The 19,360-nt window shown below is 40.9% G+C and overlaps 1 protein-coding gene across 2 annotated transcripts; it reads right to left on the bottom strand.

The window, feature by feature from the left end:
* Positions 1-2,267: 2,267 nt before the first annotated feature.
* On the bottom strand, positions 2,268-18,377 carry tnnc2 (troponin C2, fast skeletal type). 2 transcript variants are annotated; one of them, XM_012971592.2, is made up of 6 exons: positions 5,686-5,782; positions 5,164-5,218; positions 3,676-3,819; positions 3,290-3,404; positions 3,000-3,136; positions 2,268-2,913 (listed from the first exon to the last, which is right to left on the bottom strand). In XM_012971592.2, exons 1-6 carry the CDS (start codon positions 5,692-5,694, stop codon positions 2,882-2,884), a joined length of 492 nt encoding a protein of 163 aa, XP_012827046.1. In that variant the 5' UTR covers positions 5,695-5,782; the 3' UTR covers positions 2,268-2,881.
* Positions 18,378-19,360: the final 983 nt, after the last annotated feature.

Raw genomic sequence — 19,360 nt, forward strand, 5'->3', positions numbered from 1 at the left:
TTCACTCCACTTTTTACACAGCATGATAAATGTACCTCCAAGTGGAATTTGACATGAAACTATATATTTGTGCAGTTTCAGGTAGGGTTGCCACTTTTTTTATAATTAAATATCGGCCTTCTGGTGGGAGAATAGGAGGTGATATCACATGGGGGTGGGGAAATGGGTGGAGTTAGTGGGGAAATGGGAAGGGCATACGTGGGACATATCTTATAAGGGGTAATTCGCCAGCAGGGAGAGTCAGGGAAGGGAGGGATTTACAGGGTATTTCAAATTTACCAGCAATTACATTGCTCAGCAATCAGATTTTGAAGCATAGGGCAGGTTTTCAACCTGCACTTATGCACAGGCCAAGAATTCCCCCGTGTAGCATTAGCCTAATGTAACATTCAAACGAAATCTAGTAACCCATAGCAACCAATGTGTTTGGTAATTTCTCCTACTGTACTGTGGACTACAGCTGGGCTCTAGCCCTCTAGATATTCTGAACTAGACATTCTAAAATCCTTTGAAAGCCAAAGACTGTTTTGATGATCTGGAAGTTATCAATCCTTTTACTTTCATCTCCCTTCTTCTCGACCTTCCCTTTCCACTTCCCCCTTCAATTTCCTCTCATGCTGTACTTTCTCCTTTTTAGTATCCCCTTCTGCTTTTTACCTGTTCACTCTTCTCTTTTATTTTCACCTAATCCTCCACTGCTTATGCCCTTCCTTCACCCCCCCCCCCCTGTATATATTTTCTGCTCTCCTCACCCTTCCATACCCCCTTTTACTCCATACATTTTATCTCCTTTTCAGTCTTCTGCTTTTCCTTTTCTCTTTTATTAGCCCATTGCCTTTCAAGTCTGGGAATGTATTGCACCTGGTGTGGGGGCAGGTTGAACCAACTATCATGACACATCTTGGTCTGCTTAAAATGAACAGTTCACCTGTACCTGCATTCCTTTACATGCTATGGGAACACATCAGTAGCTTCTGCTATCCTTATATTTAACAGTAGGAGACAGATATTTTCACATGACTTAACTTGTGTAATAAAGTATGATATATTCCCTACTTTAATATAATATAAAGTTATTGCCTGTATGATATTGTTAAGCCTTGTTGTTTGTTGTAAGTTAACTCTTAGTATGTTATAGAATTCCCTATTCCTAGCAACTAGATTGCAATTGGTTTTCATTATTTGTTTTGCTTAGTTTTTTAATTATTTGCCTTTCAAACGGAGGTCACTGACCCCAGCAGCCTCTGTGAGGCTACAATTTTATTGTTACTTTTTTATTACTTATCTGTCTATAAAGGCCCTCTGCTATTTATAATCCTTTCTCTCGTTTAAACCACTGCCAGGTTCCCTAGCAACCAGATAGCTGCTAAAATAACAAAAGTGAGCAGCGGAACAAAAAGATAAATAATTGTCTCAGAATATCAATGTCTACATCATATTAAAAGCTAATTTAAAGGTGAACTATCCCTTTAACAGTAGGTGTATTATTTCCTGTGTTTGCATAGTTAAGTTGCTATTTACTGAGATGCCAAGTATGGGAAAGGGAAACACTTACCAAAATCATTGCACTTGAAGGTGAAAAGTGCTGCAAAGTCCCAGCAAAGTTTCAGCAGAAACAACATGGATGTATATGAGCAAAGAAACCCAACAGCCACTCCAATGTCTCTCAGTCAGGTCAGTTGCGAAAACTTCACCTTCCTATCTCCTTTATGAGCATCACCTTCCTATCTCATATAAAAGTCTGCCTGTACCGGGGTATAACACTAAATACAGAAGACCATACAACATTCTCGTTGGACACATTTTCTACCCCAATTTTTTCTTCTACTAGTAGTAATCTATTATATTGAGTAGTGGCTGTCCTTGCTGGAGAGAAGACCTTGGTGGGTGGGGATGGAACAGCTGTCTATTCATTGCCCTACAGGCAAATTGTAAATATATTCTTTCCGTGAAAGGGGGGTTTTATAGTTTTTTGGTACTGTCAGTTTCTTTATATCCAGTTGGGAGGGCTTCCCTTTAATATCAATTAAGCCTGTTCATATAGGCAGAGCAGCTTCAAAAGCAATGCTAATATTATACCACCATCTTTTCCTTTCGTTGCTTTCGTTCCTGCGAGTATAAATAGCATTCAGTACAACTGGGTGTACCATAATCTAACCCACAGGCCTAAAAATATACAGGTCTCCCTACTATAGTTTGACCTAATTAACTGACCTGACAATAACGGGACAACTGTTCTGTCATAAGAAATGACCACACTACAAGTCTTCTCAAAATACATCACCCTTTTTATTTACATGCTGAATTGTATGAATGTGAAAATAACGGATATGCAAAAATATTAGTGCTTTCCACTGTGTCTACGTGTCAGCATGAGGTTGGCAGCTTCTGTGTTATTATTAGGCAAACTAGACAGCCCTCTAGGGTGGAATGGGGTAGCCATAAGCTAGTGTGTCTCAAAACTTTTTAATGCTGCTATTTATGTGAGCATTGAGCAAAAAAAGATACTGCTACATTTGCTTTGCACCACAAATAGATATCTAAAGGAGTTTCTATCCTCTTCTGAGTATGAATGCAGCCCAGAGATAGCAAAGGTTCACTAAGAGTTTTAATGGTAACTGTAATTTTTTTTTATAAATAACATATGAGTCAGAAAAACAGGAAGATGAAGAGGGTAGAGAGCCTGATAGTAAACAGTGGATTAAGAGGTTCTCTGCAGGATGCAAGGTGGCCATAGAGAGTAATGTACACATCAGAAGCGAGGAGGATTGTGGGAGGTACAGTAAAAGAGCAGGATGACTTGCTCCTTCCTGAAATGTAAGTAAGACGCAGTGTAATGTACAGGTTGGCGTCACAACGCTCCAGAGGAATGTCCTACTGCTTACTGCACACCTTCCATCATCTTCAAGAACTCTACAAAGATAAAGGTATAGGCATTAAGTATATGTGGAGAGCCAATAATACCAAATGCATTTTTTTTCAATGGGTTGCAAACTCACCATCAAAGTCAATTTTGCCATCGTTGTTTTTGTCTCCATCTTTCATAAGCTCCTCAATCTCCTCATCTGTTATGCTCTCACCTGAGGAACGGAGGATTTCAGCTAACTCCTCGCCATCAATGTACCCATCAGCATTCCTGCAGAGCAGAGAAATGTCAGAGGCCACAAAAGGACACAATATGGTGGAGATTTAGTACAAAGATAGACACTAGGTGCTAGCACACATACAAAAATGAACTGAAAGACATAGCATACATAAATCCCATAAGGTGAATTAGGGGTGGACTTACTTGTCAAAAATGCGGAAGCACTCAGCCAACTCCTCTTCACTTTTGCCCTGCGCATCCTCTTTCATCTGGCGCACCATCATGACTAAGAACTCCTCAAAGTCGATAGTGCCGCTGCCTGTAAGATAACACCAATTACACCTCCATTTGACAACCACTCTGTGTTAACTATTCAACTGGCAATATCCCAACAGACCTCACTTATTGTGAATTGTTGGTTCATCTTAGGGATCACTCAAGAAAACAGATTCAAGCACTATGGTACTTCAGACTAAAAGAACACATTAAACATGTTCTCTTAAATGGCTCTCTTATGGCTTTTGGTGTAAGTACAACTCTATTGTCACACATTAATTTCCTACTAAGTATTCAAGTTTCTAAAAACTCACCATCCTCATCTACTTCCTCAATGATGGCATCCAACTCCTCCTTGGTTGGGTTCTGTCCTAACATCCTCATGACAGTTCCCAACTCCTTGGTGCTGATATCACCGCCACCATCAGTGTCAAACATGTCAAAGGCAGCCTTGAACTCTGCACAGAGAATAAAAAAAAAATCAGAAATCTTCTGTGTGCCACTCCAGGTTATCCCCTTCCTTCACCATTTTAAGTGCATTGATCTCAAATGAATCTTTGACTTGCCTTTTTACTGGAGCATGAACCTAAAATGTTCCTTCTATCCAATAATACCTTTTATTATCTGTCTTTCCTATTATAGCCTTTTCCTACATTCCCACCTTAAATTTTCATTCTTCACTCAATCTTCTTTTATTCAATCTCACACCTTACAACCTACTTTAACTGTTTATCATTCACTCAGTCACTTCATAATCTAAAAGACACATTGTTCCTTTTTCACCAAAAATCATGAACTGTTCCACTTTGAAGGTTAATGACAGGCTAAAATGTCATTGGCCCTCTTGTTCAATAAACCATATTGCCTTCAATGCCTACCCATCTACAAAAGTGTTAAGGATGAAAGAGTTAAGGAGAAAAGGGAATGAAGAAAATAGAGTGAAAAGGGGGGGAAAAAATAAGAGGGCAGAAGTGGAAATTCTTTACCCCTTATATTCTTACATTTATTAAACCTTCACATCACCTCCTTCCTTCATTATCACCAAATTTTTGCACAATTCATTGCATTTTTCTAAGCTACAGCATGTCAGTTACATAATGTCCATTATTCTCTCTTATTTCCAGGCATCTGGATGTTAAGGTAGAAATTTGTTCAACATTTTCTCATCATGACTCATCCCCTATAATTCTATGAAGCTTATTGCCCTGGTACTCAAATTTACAACAAACAATCAGCAGTTAGTATTGTGCCTGCAATGGGTTAATAGGTTGCATGTGTGTCTGTATATAACCCTATGTAGATTGTGCTTTATAACTAGAACCATTTGTATCTTCTTTTTTGTTTTTCTATTTACATAGCTTATTTCCCCTTTCCTTATCCCTTCCTCAGGAGAAACTATGAATGAGCCTATTTCCCCTTTCCCTATGCCTTCCTCAAGGAGAAACTATGAAAAGCTAAAAATGTGTATTATTATGTGTGATATCTGTGTAAAACCTCCTTCCCTGTTCTTTTTATATTTTCTTAGGTATTCTTTTCCTCCATTATGCACAAAATACTGATGTTTTCATGGGTGGAGGCCTTATATTTATCAATCTAGCCATCCCCACGTGCCCATACATACAGGCAGAATAAGAAGTGCAATTATCTGCACCTAACAGGAGACATACACACTGAATCAGACATACATACAGACTCCTACACACCTACCTGCACAAATGCTCTGTTTTCACAAAAAGTAATTAAACCTGGCACAAAATAATATAGTCTAGAGATAGAAAAGGAAACCATGAAACAGGACATACCAGCAATCATTTCCTCGCTGAGGAAGGACCTCGCATCTTGCTGTTGGTCTGTAGGCTGCAAATCAAAGATAAGGTGTCAATCAATGCTGGAAAAATAAAGCAAGTTTTCTTCCCGCCACCCCATTTTGCCATTCTTTATCATTTGGAGCAGAATACAATACAAAAATATAAAAAAGGGTAAGGGTTGCTGTCCCAATTGACTGTTGGTGCCATTCTACATATAGGGAGCCAGCCCATCCCTTTCTTCCTCGTAGTTGTTAGAAAACACAGGCCCAGGCTTAGATCCGAACAGCCAAGAAAATGAAGTATCCAAATAATGCTGTTTTTTGAAAGGTTCCGCTACAAGATCCAGTATGGAAAGTTCCAGAAATCCCTCCCAGATGCCCAAAAGAGAGATTAATTTAGAGCAAAAATGTAGGCTTAGGTGAAAAAATCAGGCAATATGTAAAAATAGAAAAGGATCTGTTAATGGGAGACCAGAAACATATTAGTGATGGAGGTGCCTCAGCTGGCCACACTGACCTGCGCCATGGTGGCAATGGACACAGGGCTTCGTCACAGCACTATGTCCACAGATGACTGAACCCCAAGAGGTTGCTGCAGGTGTCCAGAAGATAAGTGCTGGTATAATTAGCAGAGACTTCAGGACTCCTTATAGGGAGTGGTGCTCAGGAGAGGATTGGGTTTCCCCCTCACATATGAGACACCCTAAGGACTGGCAGAGATGGAGATGGGCAGAAGCTGCCAAAAAACTAAATATACACTCTGCACACAAAGCACCTTCTGTAAAAAAACACTCTTAGATTTCATCATGAGGGTCTGCTCCGATACGTGTGCTACCAGATGCAATGACTTGACTTTATTTTCATTTACATTTTTCTAGTTTGTTTGGATTTTTTATTCTAATTTTACCAAAATAATGAGACCATAAATGGAAAAGCTCCAAATCCAAATGGTTAGACAGATGGAAAAACTGGCAGATAAAGGATTTCAATATCTTTTTATGTGTGCTATCCCATTATAGAAACAGCCAATACACATATTAAAGTGTTATAAGGGAGGGTTTTAGGAAACAGTAGGAGGAGTTATAGGGAGGATTAACTAGAGTGATAAAAGAAGTTATGAGGTGGTTAAGGGAAGTTATATCAAGATGTACAGGGAGGTTTACGTTAGGAAACAGGGGATGTTATATGGACATGTAGATAAAGCAATATAAGGAATTATTAGGAGGGTCTTATGGAGCAATAATAGGAGATACAGAGAGGGTTATATGGAGTAATAGGAAAAGTTATAGGGAGGGTTATATGGAGCAGTAGGAGGAGTTATAGGGGGGTTATAGGGAAGGTTTTATGGAGCAGTAGGGGGAGTCATGGGGAGGGTTGTATGAAGCAATAGGAGGAGTTATAGGGAGGGGTATATGGAGCAGTAGGAGGAATTATAGAGAGGATTATATGGAGAATTAGAAGGGGTTATAGGGAGGGTTATATGGAGCAATAGGAGGAGTTATAGGGAGGTTTATATGGAGCAATAGGAGGAGTTATAGGGAGTGTTATATGGAGCAATAGGAGGAGTTATAGGGAGGGTTATATGGAGCAATAGGAGGAGTTATAGGGAGTTATATGGAGCAGTAGGAGGAGTTATAGTGAGGGTTATATGGAGCAATAGTAGAAGGTTATATGAAACTACAGGAGAAGTTATAGGAAGAATTTATATGGTACAACAGAAGAAGTCATCCTGCAGAAGTTAATGGAGCAAAAGTAGGAGTTGTATTGTGGGTTATGTGAAAATACAGGAGTTATAAGGTTATTGATCATTAGGAGAAGACTTAAAGGGGAAATGTCAACCGCACATAAATAGCTGTATAAAAAGTCCTTTGCAAATTAAACATGAAACCTAATTTCTTTTTTTTATTAATACATCCATACCTGTTATAAATGTTTTTAAAAATCTGAGCTTTTAATCATATATTGCCTGTCCCGCCTCTATGCCTCAGGCATAGGGGCGGGGCAGGCAATTACTTTCCTTTAGCTCTTAGATGTCATTAAATTTATGTATCCTTTCATTTTATGTATCCTTTACATTGGCATGGGCATCAGGTGCCAGATTGTGGAGCATAAACAAGATTTTGGGATGATACAAAGCTTGTCTGTGATTGTGTAATTGCAAGACTATAATAATTTATATAGTGTAAGTGAAGGTAATTTTGCTCAACTAACATGATAAAAAGGGATTTGCAAATATTTCTTGAGGTGACAGGTCCCCTTTAAAAAATGTTATATGCAACAGGAGAAATATACATGTATGTAATTTACTGTAACATGAGTTGGTTAAACAGATGGGACCACAAGGTAAAATAGAAAGGGTATAAATGCATGTATTTTTTATATCAAAATTCTTAATGACACGGTAACACTGGATACAGAATAATCCTGGATATGCATACATTATAGTGAGTCCTACATTTATATAGTAGGTATATTGTTACTACATTGTTGTACCTAAATGAGATTAAACCTTACAGGACTTTCCCACCTAGAAGGGAACTGCTAAGAAGTAGGAGAGGAAAAAAAGACTAGAAAAAGTAGAATAAAAAGACAAAGTCAAGCAAAAAGAGGTGGACAATACCACAAGGCACTGGAGCATAAGGCAGCGAAGAAAACCAAAAGGAGAACAATATAAGGAGTCAAGAGATCCCTAAGGGGGAAAATGTGGGCTGCCTGGTCCAAGGAATTTTGGTTAAGTCTCTAATATTCAAGTCCACCACCAAGGGTATAAATATCTCATAGATCTATAAAGCTACCCTTTGGGTGTTTCCACTTAGAGGTGTGTGGGTATAAGACTTGCTGTACAAAATATCATGGTGCATTATGCGTCCTTTATTTTGGCCTTCGTTTACTCTAAATTAATCACTGCACCTTTATCCGATAAATACAGTCTACGTCTTACAGTCTACTGTATCTATCATGACTGCATCATGACATGTTCTATCATATGGCTATATTAGTGCTTAGTGGAAATTTGAACAGGCACTGTAGTGCAGGGTACTATTCCAACTATCATGTGAGGAGCAATGTATGCCTACTGGTCAAAGAGCACTGAGCACTGGCCAAATGGGGATGTGGACTGGCTGAAACTCATATCTCATTAAAGGGGATCCATCACTTCTTCTGTTACAATGATCAATGTTGCATACCTCCCAACATTTTTAAAACAGAAAAAGGGACAAAAACAGATGTGGCGTTGGGAGGTATGATGTTGCCCCTATCACAGGTATTTTACAATATATGTTAGTTTCTGGCATAGGTAATCACTGCATTAGAACAGTGATAGGAGAAATCTGAACAGTCCCAAAGCTGGAAATGCTAAATGAGACTGTTCCCTTTTATTGCAGCTTGCCTTCAAGTGCCATTACGATAGAATGGAAGTTAACATACAGGATTAATGGTGGGAAACCCCCTCAGCAAGGGATGTGTCTCCTTTAATTAGAGGTAGGTAACCTATCACAGGAAAATTAATGCAGAATGACAGCTGCTGGCATCCACACAGCAGCTCAAGGGCCAAACACTGGGATCTTCTTATGGCACAACAAAGAAGTGGACTCATCTTCTGTTATAATTGCTGTTATAAAGGCACATTACCTTCCAGACATTGTAAATAGAATTGCTACAGGCTAATGACAGGTGTCAGTAATTCCCAGAGCTAACCACTCAGTTATGGCACAGACAGCAGGCCCACAGCTGCTGGTGGTGCAGGGCGGTGTATTGGGGGCCCTGTGGGATACTGGCTGACGAATATTTCTATATATATATATGTGTGTGTGTTTGTGAAACAGATATGTTTCCCAGGGTCCTGGGGCTGATGAGTCTAAAAAGAGTTTGCTGTGGTCAGAGGTATAACTATAGAGAAAGCAGACCCATTTGCAGGGGGGGGGCACAGGGGTAGAAGGGGGGCAGGTGGGGCAGAAGGGGGGCAGGTGACCTGCAATTTTGCTTGTGTTGTGTTTCACCTGATATTTTGTGTAGTGGGGTCCCCCAAGTTATACCCCTGGCTGTAGCACCTAACGATATCTAGTTGTAAAAACTTGCTCAGTAGTCGTTATTTGCACAATGTTCTGTAGGCACTAACAAATCACAGATCGTGCTGCTAGGTAGTTAGGGTTAGGGACTATTAAATTTAAATAAGCAGTCTAAAACAAGTACATTAGAGGGGATTATAGGCAGATAGGGGATGTTCTTTTTCCCCATAAAATCGACCAGTGCACCAGAGGCCACCCCTTTAGATTAGAGGAATAGAGCTTCAATTTAAAGCAGCGTAAGTGGTTTTTCACAGTGAGCGCAGTGAGGTTGGGAAATGTAATGGCAGATTCTGTTAATGCCTTTAAGAGTGGCCTGGATGAGTTCTTGAACAAGCAGACTATCCAAGGCTAATGTGATACTAAAATCTACAGTTAGTATTGATGTTGGTATATATAGTTATATAGAATATATAGTGTATGTGAGTGTAAAGGTAGTATATATAGTGTATGTGAGTGTATAGATAGGTCAGTATAGGTTTGTCTATGCTGGGTTTACTTGGAAGGGTTGAACTTGATACAGTGTAATAATGTTTACTTTGCACTTTACTTTTACAAAGGACATGTGTTTTCCAAGTCTCTAATCTTCTACTCTAGTCCTGCACCCCAGTGATCCAGCCTGGTAGTGATATTACTTCTGATTCGCTGTGTCCCCGCCACCCTGCTACTGAAGTCACTTTGTAGAAACTTCCAGCAGGGGGCATGTATGCTATGGGAAAACTTTTGGTGGGGCGAGTTTGGGTAGGCATAAGCTTTGAGCTTAATGTACACTTCCAGGTTGGATCGCGGGTGCATTGCTAAAACAGTGACTGACAATTTTCCATTTATCCTTCAGGGGGAGTCAGAGAACTACAAAAGGGCTGTAATGCTCATCTGATCTTCTCTTTTTTTGCAAAAAAATTTTCAGCCTCAAAAAAGCCATATAAATGTATTCTACATTTCAACCATTGCAGTGTTAAATACAAAGTGTAGAGAAGGAGAATTATGAGATTTAATTATAGGGGAAGATATATATATATATATATATGAAAGAGAAGCTTATAGAGTAATATTATATTGATAGTTATATCAAGAGTCTCACTGCTGTTTAGGATGGGGCTCCAGTGTGAGGTTCTGGTTATATGGAGCTATGGAGCAATAGGAGGCATTATAGGGAGAGTTATATGGAGCAATAGGAGGAGTTATAAGGTGGGTTAAATGGAGTAATAAGAGGGGTTATAGGGAGGGTTATATGGAGCAATAAAAGAAGTTATAGGGAGGGTTTTTATTGAAGGAGACATATCCTATAAAAGTTATGAATGTACCAGTGAATTATAATCCTCCAGATATAGAAGAATTGTGCTTAAAAAGTTGTGTTTATTGAGAAATTCCACCAAAACCCCAGTTGTCCCGCCCATCTGTTCCACTTCCTGCTGGCTGAATTCTCTGGATGTGCAGGGGAGCCGGCGGCTCTCAGTACACTGCACTGTAGGATAGGAACCAATCAGCAGCTAGGCTGACCTGATAGGAAACTAAAGCCTGTCTTTGCTTGTGTGAGTACAGAGCTGCGATTGGCTCCCCCTCCTACTGTGCTTCTGGCAGGGACCGTTAGGACACGCCCACCCTTCATTTCAAACATGGACAGAGAACTGATAGGATCTATAGGGAGCTCCAATAAAAGGGCCATTTTTACAGATAGGATTAATGTTTAGCCCAAAGTGAAACCCGCACCATTTTTTATTCATAATTGCCTATTTTCCCATTTATCCAATATGTCTCCTTTAAGAAACATGAAAGAATCCACATATCACTTGTTTTTTCGTTGCCGAGCAGCAACAATCAAATTATTTGGCACAAAGGCCCAGCAATTTAAAACATACATGTTTGGTTAGCCGGCAGGTGATGCTGGGAGTTGTAATAACTTTAAGGCATCCACTTGGACATTCCCATAAAACTACAATTTGCCTGGAGCTCTCGCTGAGAGACATAGAGAGGTGTCAGTGAATCCAACATACAGGAATCTATGTGCCTGTATACACACAGCTGCCTGTGCAGAGGTCTGTAATATTGCTGCAATCAATGTGTCGTTGTCTGATGCGTAAATTGCAGGAGGGTGACTGGCAGCTGATCTAAGGCGAAAATGTAAATCGCCGGTGGGATGGCATACGCGGCGGTGCCTCGAGAGGCAACTTCGCCGATTTCCACAAATCGCACCGCCGCATATGCCATTCCAATGGTGATTTACATTTTCCCTGGTGGGATGTCATATCGGGGAGTTTAGTCTCCCGCAACAAGGGAGATTTGTCTCGGGGCGACTAAACTCCCTTGTGTGCCAGAGCCCTAAGGGTGAAGACACACAAAGCTACTAGTACCAGCTACTTGTCCTGGCTACAAAAATAGAAAATGCTGATCATTTACTGATAATTGTCTCTACATGTGTTTTAGCAGAGGCAATTCTCAGTATTGCCTATGGCAGGGTACTTTCTGGCGTTCAGTAGCCATGGAAAAGTAGCTGCTACTAGTAAGGGCAGTGGTACATGGGGAGATTAGTCACCCTGCAATGCTATCCCATTGGCTAGAATGTAAATCGGCATAAGTGTCGCTGCGATGTCCCGCAGTCACCCTAAGTTGTTTTGAGAGGAAACTTCGGGCAACTGCAGGACATCGCAGCGACGCCTATGCCATCCCAGCGGCGATTTACATTCTAGTGGGTGGGATGGCATGGCGGGTAGATTGGTCACCTGCGACAACGAAGATTAGTTGCAGGGCGACTAATCTCCTTGTGCACCACTGCCCTAAATGTAAACCTGTGGCTATTGCTCTCTGTGTACATGGCTACCGGTGAGTTCAAACAGGAGTCATCTCCATGAGTGGTGAACTCATATGTCTATCTACATCTTGGGAAGGGGCAACTGCTGAACACAGAAAAATTATGTTTATTATTCCTGCACCCATCATTCTCCAGTTGATGGGGTTATGTAATAAAATTTGCCCAGGTGCAGTAATTCATAACAACCTACAGGTATAAGCATCTTATTGGTTGCTATGGGTTTCTGCTGCTTTTAATGTGTCCTTTTTCACAAAGTCAGTCAGTAACTCTCAAATCCAAGATAAACATTATGGGCCCGATTCACTAAAGGGCGATAAAACGAGCGCTATTTATAGCATGCGTTAAAAAGTTTTATTGCTTCTTATTTTCTGCGACTTAACGCTCGATTCACTAAAAGGACAGGTGTCATAATTAAGACGCAATGTTCTTTGTGTTATTTAATTAATTCATTCATTCATTCATAATTATTTAACGATGAGCGTTTATCTTGAGTTAATTCCCGCTGCGAGCGATATATTTGTGAGGTAAATAACGCATTGTGATTTGCGGTTTTTTTTTGCACATTCGATATGCGTCTTAATGCATGCGAATATACTTTGATGAATCGGGACTTAATTATCGCATGCTTTTTAACAAATGTGTGCCTCTACTCTAAAGATGAAAGTGTGGGTCAGTCGTTAAACAGAACCGATTATAACCCAAATTACAGAGTTACCAGAGAGCAGACAGCCTAAATGACTGGTTTGTGTTCCAACCTTTCTATCTTCCATTTAATCTTTTTTATGCCGTGTGATTATACCCTGTGCAAACGTTTGTAATGCAATGGGTTAACAATAAGTGCAATTCAAGAACACCCCAAGCCCCTTCTTCTACCCCACCACCCCCTGCCTGAACTATAGATAGGAGCAGCTGCACCTGTTCCCCCCCCAGATCCTTGGAGGAGTCAGCTGTCCCACTCTAGGAATAGAAGCGATAGTTAAGAAGTCTCGCCCTGCTAGAGCCTTGCAAACCCTATGATGCCCTGCTTGTTTCTAAGCACAAACACGTCCTGGATCAAAGAATGCCCATTCCCACTGTGTGGATCCAATTCCCCTAAAAAATGTGCCCTGATTTAGACAGACACAGGATAGAATTGTGTAGCTTTAACCACGTGCATTTCAATTTAGGGTGGGGTTAAAGGGACCGTATACCCTATTTATAAAAAGTCTTTATATTCTATGTATTCTTCCTTACATAGACAACAGCAAAGTCTGAGGGCTTAGATTATACTGTGCGCAGAACATTCCTTTGCAGTTTAATAAAATGCATATTTATAACTTGATAATGTAGTTTTGCATTCAAATTCTCCATATAAACAGCAAAGAAAAAGTCACTGCACAAGTACAAAATATTTTTTTTTTTTTAAGAATGTGCCAATTTCTTCACCTATATATTGTCCTTCATCAGCTGCTGACATGTAACTCTCAGCAGCCCTAAAATTCCTTTAGCTGTCAGTGGGTGCTGTGAGTTTTTGTTCAGCATCAATAAAATGGTGCTAGGTTTTACTGTGATAATGTAAAATGTTAGTGTTGCCATCTCACCCATCTTTACAGCCACAGTCCCTTCACCATCTCTCCCTACTATACCTGCTATCCCACAGCCACAGTGCCTTCCCAGAGGCTATTATCCCCCCACTGCTACTATAGGCACCATCTCTACCTACTATACCTGCTATCCCACAGCCACAGTGCCTTCCCAGAGTCTATTATCCCCACTGTTACTATAGGCACCATCTCTACCTACTATACCTGCTATCCCACAGCCACAGTGCCTTCCCAGAGGCTATTATCCCCACTACTACTATAGGCACCATCTCTACCTACTATACCTGCTATCCCACAGCCACAGTCCCTTCCCAGAGGCTATTATCCCCACTACTACTATAGGCACCAACTCTCCCTACTATACCTGCTATCCAACAGCCACAGTCCCTTCCCAGAGGCTATTTTCCCACTGTTACTATAGGCACCATCTCTCCCTACTATACCTGCTATCCCACAGCCACAGTCCCTTCCCAGAGGCTATTATCCCACTGCTACTATAGGCACCATCTCTCCCAACTTTTCCTGATATCCCACAGTCACAGTCCCTTCCCAGAGGCTATTTTCCCACTGTTACTATAGGCACCATCTCTCCCTACTATACCTGCTATCCCACAGCCACAGTACCTTCCCAGTGGTTTTTATTCCACTGCTACTATAGGCACCATCTCTCCCTACTATACCTGCTATCCCACATCCACAGTACCTACCCAGAGGCTATTATCTTACTCCTTCTATAGGCGCCATCTCTCCCTACTATACCTGCGACGCCACAGTCCCTTCCTAGAGGCTATTATCCCCACTTGTTCTATAGGCTCCGTCTCTCCCTACTATACCTTCTATTCCCCAGAGGCTATTATCCTCACTGCCAGTGGCATAACTCAGGTGCCCTTTCTGCACTGGTGCTAGATGTAAGCATGAGAGGGGGGAGTAGGAGGGTTTCAAATGGGCATTTAGTTACACCATTGTTATTATAATAAGAAACACATCTCCCTATTAAATCTGTTAAAGCCATAGCTGGAGGTTATCATCTCCACCTGCTATTGGCATCATTCCCACTGTTCCTTCCCAGGTCATCACATTACTATACAAATATAGTGTCTGTAGGTGTATATTTAAGGTGGCCACACACGGACCGATTGTAGCTGCTGATATCGGTCCCTTGGACCAATTCAGCAGCTTATTGGCCCGTGTAGGGGCAGGAACGAGGGGAATGCCCGACCGATGGGGCAGGTTAAAAGATTGCCCCATTGCCGCCATTGTTGCCTACATGTTCCCCGATATCACCCACCCGTAAGTGATCTTCACGTGTATGGGCACCTTTAGTGTGTTGAGTTTTCCTATTGTTCCTCCATGTGTGAAGCCCAGGGTACTTGTCCCGGCAGCTGTATGGCTGGGATCACAGTGATAAAAACTGACTCAAGGTGAAGAAATTTTGAGCGTATTGGACTGTGGATGTTTGTGAATAAGCCCATAGCAGGTATAAAAGTGCAAAATGCAAACATAGATATACTACTATTCACACACATCTATAATACAGTTGTGTTTTTTTCTTTCTAATGGTATTAATATTTGCCTGTGTGTGGCTTCTGTCTGTGGCCCATGGTCTGAATTTATTTTGTGGTTGGAGTAATTGTGTATCTGTGTTGCCAAAACATCAACCAAACTGCTACTGTGCCAGTATTTGTAGGTATTTATTTAATAATGTTTAGCTTAAATTGTTAGTGTCTGTTAAGTAAAACATCCTGAGAAGATGGCTTAACTAAAATCAGAGTTTGGAATCTGTCTGTGGAATTTACATGAGTCTTTCCCTGTGGAAGAATGCCAAGGCAAAGTTCTATTTTTGAAGCTATGGAGAAAAGGGGAAAGTGTAACATTTTATAGATATGGAGCTAATGAATTGACTAGCTACCCAGAGGAGAAGGTTAGGCAGGGAGGTCAAAATGCTGTTGTTGGACCCATCAACCACAGAGAGTATATATCCCCTGTGTAAGTAATGGAATGTCCATAAATGCCATATAAATTTATGAGGCATAAAAGAGACCAAAAAACACATTGGGTATAGGACAGTGGGGTTCTAGAAAATTTTGCCATAAAGCATCCTTCTGCTGTTGTTTTATGATAAGCAAAAAGAAGGTGCTGGTTGTAAACAACTGCAAAAAGATCACCATAGAAGATATGATGATTTTAAAGAACAATCATAACCAATAGAAGACAATGTTACTAGGCAATGATCTCTAGGGTAGAATCTGTTTTTGCCCTGGTCTTTGTAGTGGGAGAATTTGCAAGTAAGAAGTCTGGCTGGATACCAAGTTATGCATGGGGGGGGAGAGAAGTAGGGTGATGTAAACTGAAGCCAAGCTCCTTGGAAAGTGTGAACATATTTGTGGGAAAGATGAAACCTTGCCGGACCTTCACACGGAACCAATAGCTTGACACCGAACCTTGAGAATCTCTTTCCTTAGAACCCTTTCATCTAGAACCACCTGGAAAGTTTGATCCATTACCTTTAAACTGAACTTTTTCTTTCCTCTCCATATGGATCCTTTTAAGGAACAGTAACATCAAAAAATTTATATATTTCAAAGAAATTAAACTATAATGTACTGCTGCCCTGCACTGGTAAAAGTTTTGTGTTTGCTTCAGAAACATTACTAGAGTTTATATAAACCCTGGTGTGTAGCCATGGGGGCAGCCATTCAAAAGAAGAAAAGGCACAGATTATATAGCTGATAACAGATAAACCCTGTAGAATACAATGGTGTCATATCTTATCTGTTATCTGCTATGTAACCTGTGCCTTTTCTCCTTTTTTCCAGCTTGAATGGCTGCCCCCATGGCTACACAGCAGCTTATTAATATAAACTATAGTAGTGTTCCTGAAGCAAACACCCCAGTTTTACCAGTGCAGGGCAACAATACATTATATTTCAATTACTTTAAAACACTTTCATTTTTTGGTGTTACTGTTCCTTTAAGAGCATATGTAGCCATTAATATAATATGCAACATATACAACCTGTTCAGAGTATATGGACCTATATGGAGCTGTCAGAGTATATAGACCTAAATGTGGATTTATTTTCAGTCTCCAAAAAAGGTGCAACTTTTACAAACCACTATAGAGACACCCCACTTTTTTGCAAAATACAATATCATTATGCACTTTCTTTTACCTTTATATTACAGCTATTACCTTCTTCACTTTGTTTCTGCACCCCTCCAGTTCTTACTCCCCCCCACCCACATTCGATGCAAGCCAGTAATCGCAAATGTGATTTTTTGGAGTTATAGATCATTAAAAATGGAGGAACACAGCCAGGACACTTTTGTTTTAAACTTTGTAGTTTTCCTATTTAATGTTTTTGAGGCATCCCCTACACCAATCCCATTCTTCACAGCAAAAAAACAGAATGCACATTTTCCAACATACAAATATAAAAGCAAACCAGATCTTCCTGCCAAGCACACATTTAGCATATATGGCACCCCAGAGATATATATCCCAACCCGGCATGAAAATTCCTCCTGTTTTTATAGACCATATACACAGCATTAAGCATAATTGTAGCCCAGAATTCATACTTTCCTGTGCCAATGGGGTGTCATAGCTAATAACAGAACTGTGCCAGTCTGTAAATGGATCTTAGCACAATATTAATTAAGAAAATTCCTTTACAAGCTAAAGCATTCTTTGTTTCTGTGCATTCTGTGCATTTTACTGCCCCTACTATGAACGTTCCCCTAGCAACCATACACACAGTGCACTGGCACTAGCAGAGAAAGAGTTAACTCTTTTATTGGTCTTAAAATAACCAGTGACAGAGAAAGCATAAAACCCAACCAATGCCTTAGCATATTCTTATGATCTGTGGGGGTGGTAGCTGGGGCCTGTAGCGGATAGATGTCCAGCAATATAAAAGCCAATCCTAAAATCCTGACATTATCCAAGCCAGAAATACAAAGCCTGCCAGTTTTAGAGCCAGCTCTTTAAAACCCAGTTCTTGTTCTAAATAAGGTTCGACAAAGCCAAACTGATATTATGTCCGTGGGAAAGCCCTGAGAATCTGGTATCAGGTATATTAACCATCTAATAGCAACTGCAAAGCTAAAATCTACCCTGACTGTTACCATATTATAGTTACCCTTTAATATTAGTTACAAGATAAAAGCAAATAATTCAATAAATCTAACACAAGGTTAAAACTCTTTCATCATAAACACAATAGGATTACTTGTAGTAGCACAAAACACCTCTTATTAAGTGCTATTGTAGCAGAGGAACTGTATCTGTAGGGCACAGTAAAGTTTAGTTCAGTCCAGGCAAGCTAGAGGTGATGAAAGTTTCTTTTTGAACCTCACTATAAAGCTGTGACATTTGCCACTCTCTGGCTCGGGTCTTGGTGACAAAGCATTCCTTCCTTGATGTCCCTGGTGATGGATGATCAGAGAAGGAATGGTGACAGAGGCAGCATGTCATTCATATCTGAGTAGCCACAATGTTAGAGATTTGTTCGGCAGTTCTGGGTAGAGTTGCCATCTCTTATGACAGAAGACCCCACTGCCCCCTTTAACTCCAAAGACTTGGCACAATTGCACCTCTTGTCTCCTTTTTTGTCATTTTGTAGGATGCAGATGGATACAGCCTTTCAGTTCGCACCCCCCCAACCTCAGGGACACTTACCATCTTGGCAGGTCACCCCAAATGCCTGCAGAGGAGAAGGATGGCAGGAGGTATCTGTTTCCTCTTCTGTACAGACCCCCAAAGCTTTTCTACAAACAGTCCCCCTCTAATTTGTACTGTGCCCATTCACACACCTGCTCCCCCTTCTGCCCTGATTGGATGCCACTAACTTAAAACACCCCCACTCCCAATCCCATGCCAGCTTACCCCTGATTGGAGGGAGAAGCCTTTTACCAAATTTAGCTTGTGCTGGGGGGGCAGTCAACACAAAAATAAAAGACCAGGTAAAGAGGGAGGGGACACTGATGAGTGTGAACACATGGTTCTCCTCTTACTGTAAATAGTTAAAGGGAATTTCCAGCACTAAACACCCCCCCACCCATCCATTCCCTCCCCACGAGAGACTTCCATCCCCCGGATTTATGACAAGGGCTGCAAGAGCCAGAGAAGAATAGTATCAAATGATCCCCCCAGCCCACCCACCCTCCCTTCACAAGGAACCAGATTAGAAGGAGAAGCAGCTGCAAACGTGACCAGCAGTGGCACAAGAAGCAGGGCAATCCATTGGCAATTGCACTGGCAGGCAAGCTCCATACAAACGGCTTTGGCAGAGGCAGGAAGAACTGCAGGACAGGCATAGAGCTGCCTTTCAGTGGGTGCAAATAGGAGTGACTGAACTGAGTCATACTGTAGGGACCAGCTGACCAGCAGTTTTAAGTTGCATCAGTAACACATGTGTGGCCCAGCCAGTGGCCCTTCAGCTGTTGTTGAAGTACAATTTTCAGCAGCCAGTGGCTGGGAGCTATAGTTCAATACACACTAAAGTGCTGCAGGTTAAACAGTTCTACTTTATGCAGAACACACAATGGCTGCTTTTTGGATAACGAAAAAAGCAGATTCTGTTCAGTGCCAGAAAGCTAAACCATTCAGCAGGACTTGCTGTGACATAATTAGAATTTGCTTGACCCCACATTTTATAATAACTTTATCTTTTTTTCTGTATGTTCATCTAATCAGTGCTAGAGTAGGCCTCCTAGAGTCCACCAGAGAAC

This window comes from Xenopus tropicalis, chromosome 10, assembly GCF_000004195.4.
Source record: "Xenopus tropicalis strain Nigerian chromosome 10, UCB_Xtro_10.0, whole genome shotgun sequence".
Taxonomy (NCBI): domain Eukaryota; kingdom Metazoa; phylum Chordata; class Amphibia; order Anura; family Pipidae; genus Xenopus; species Xenopus tropicalis.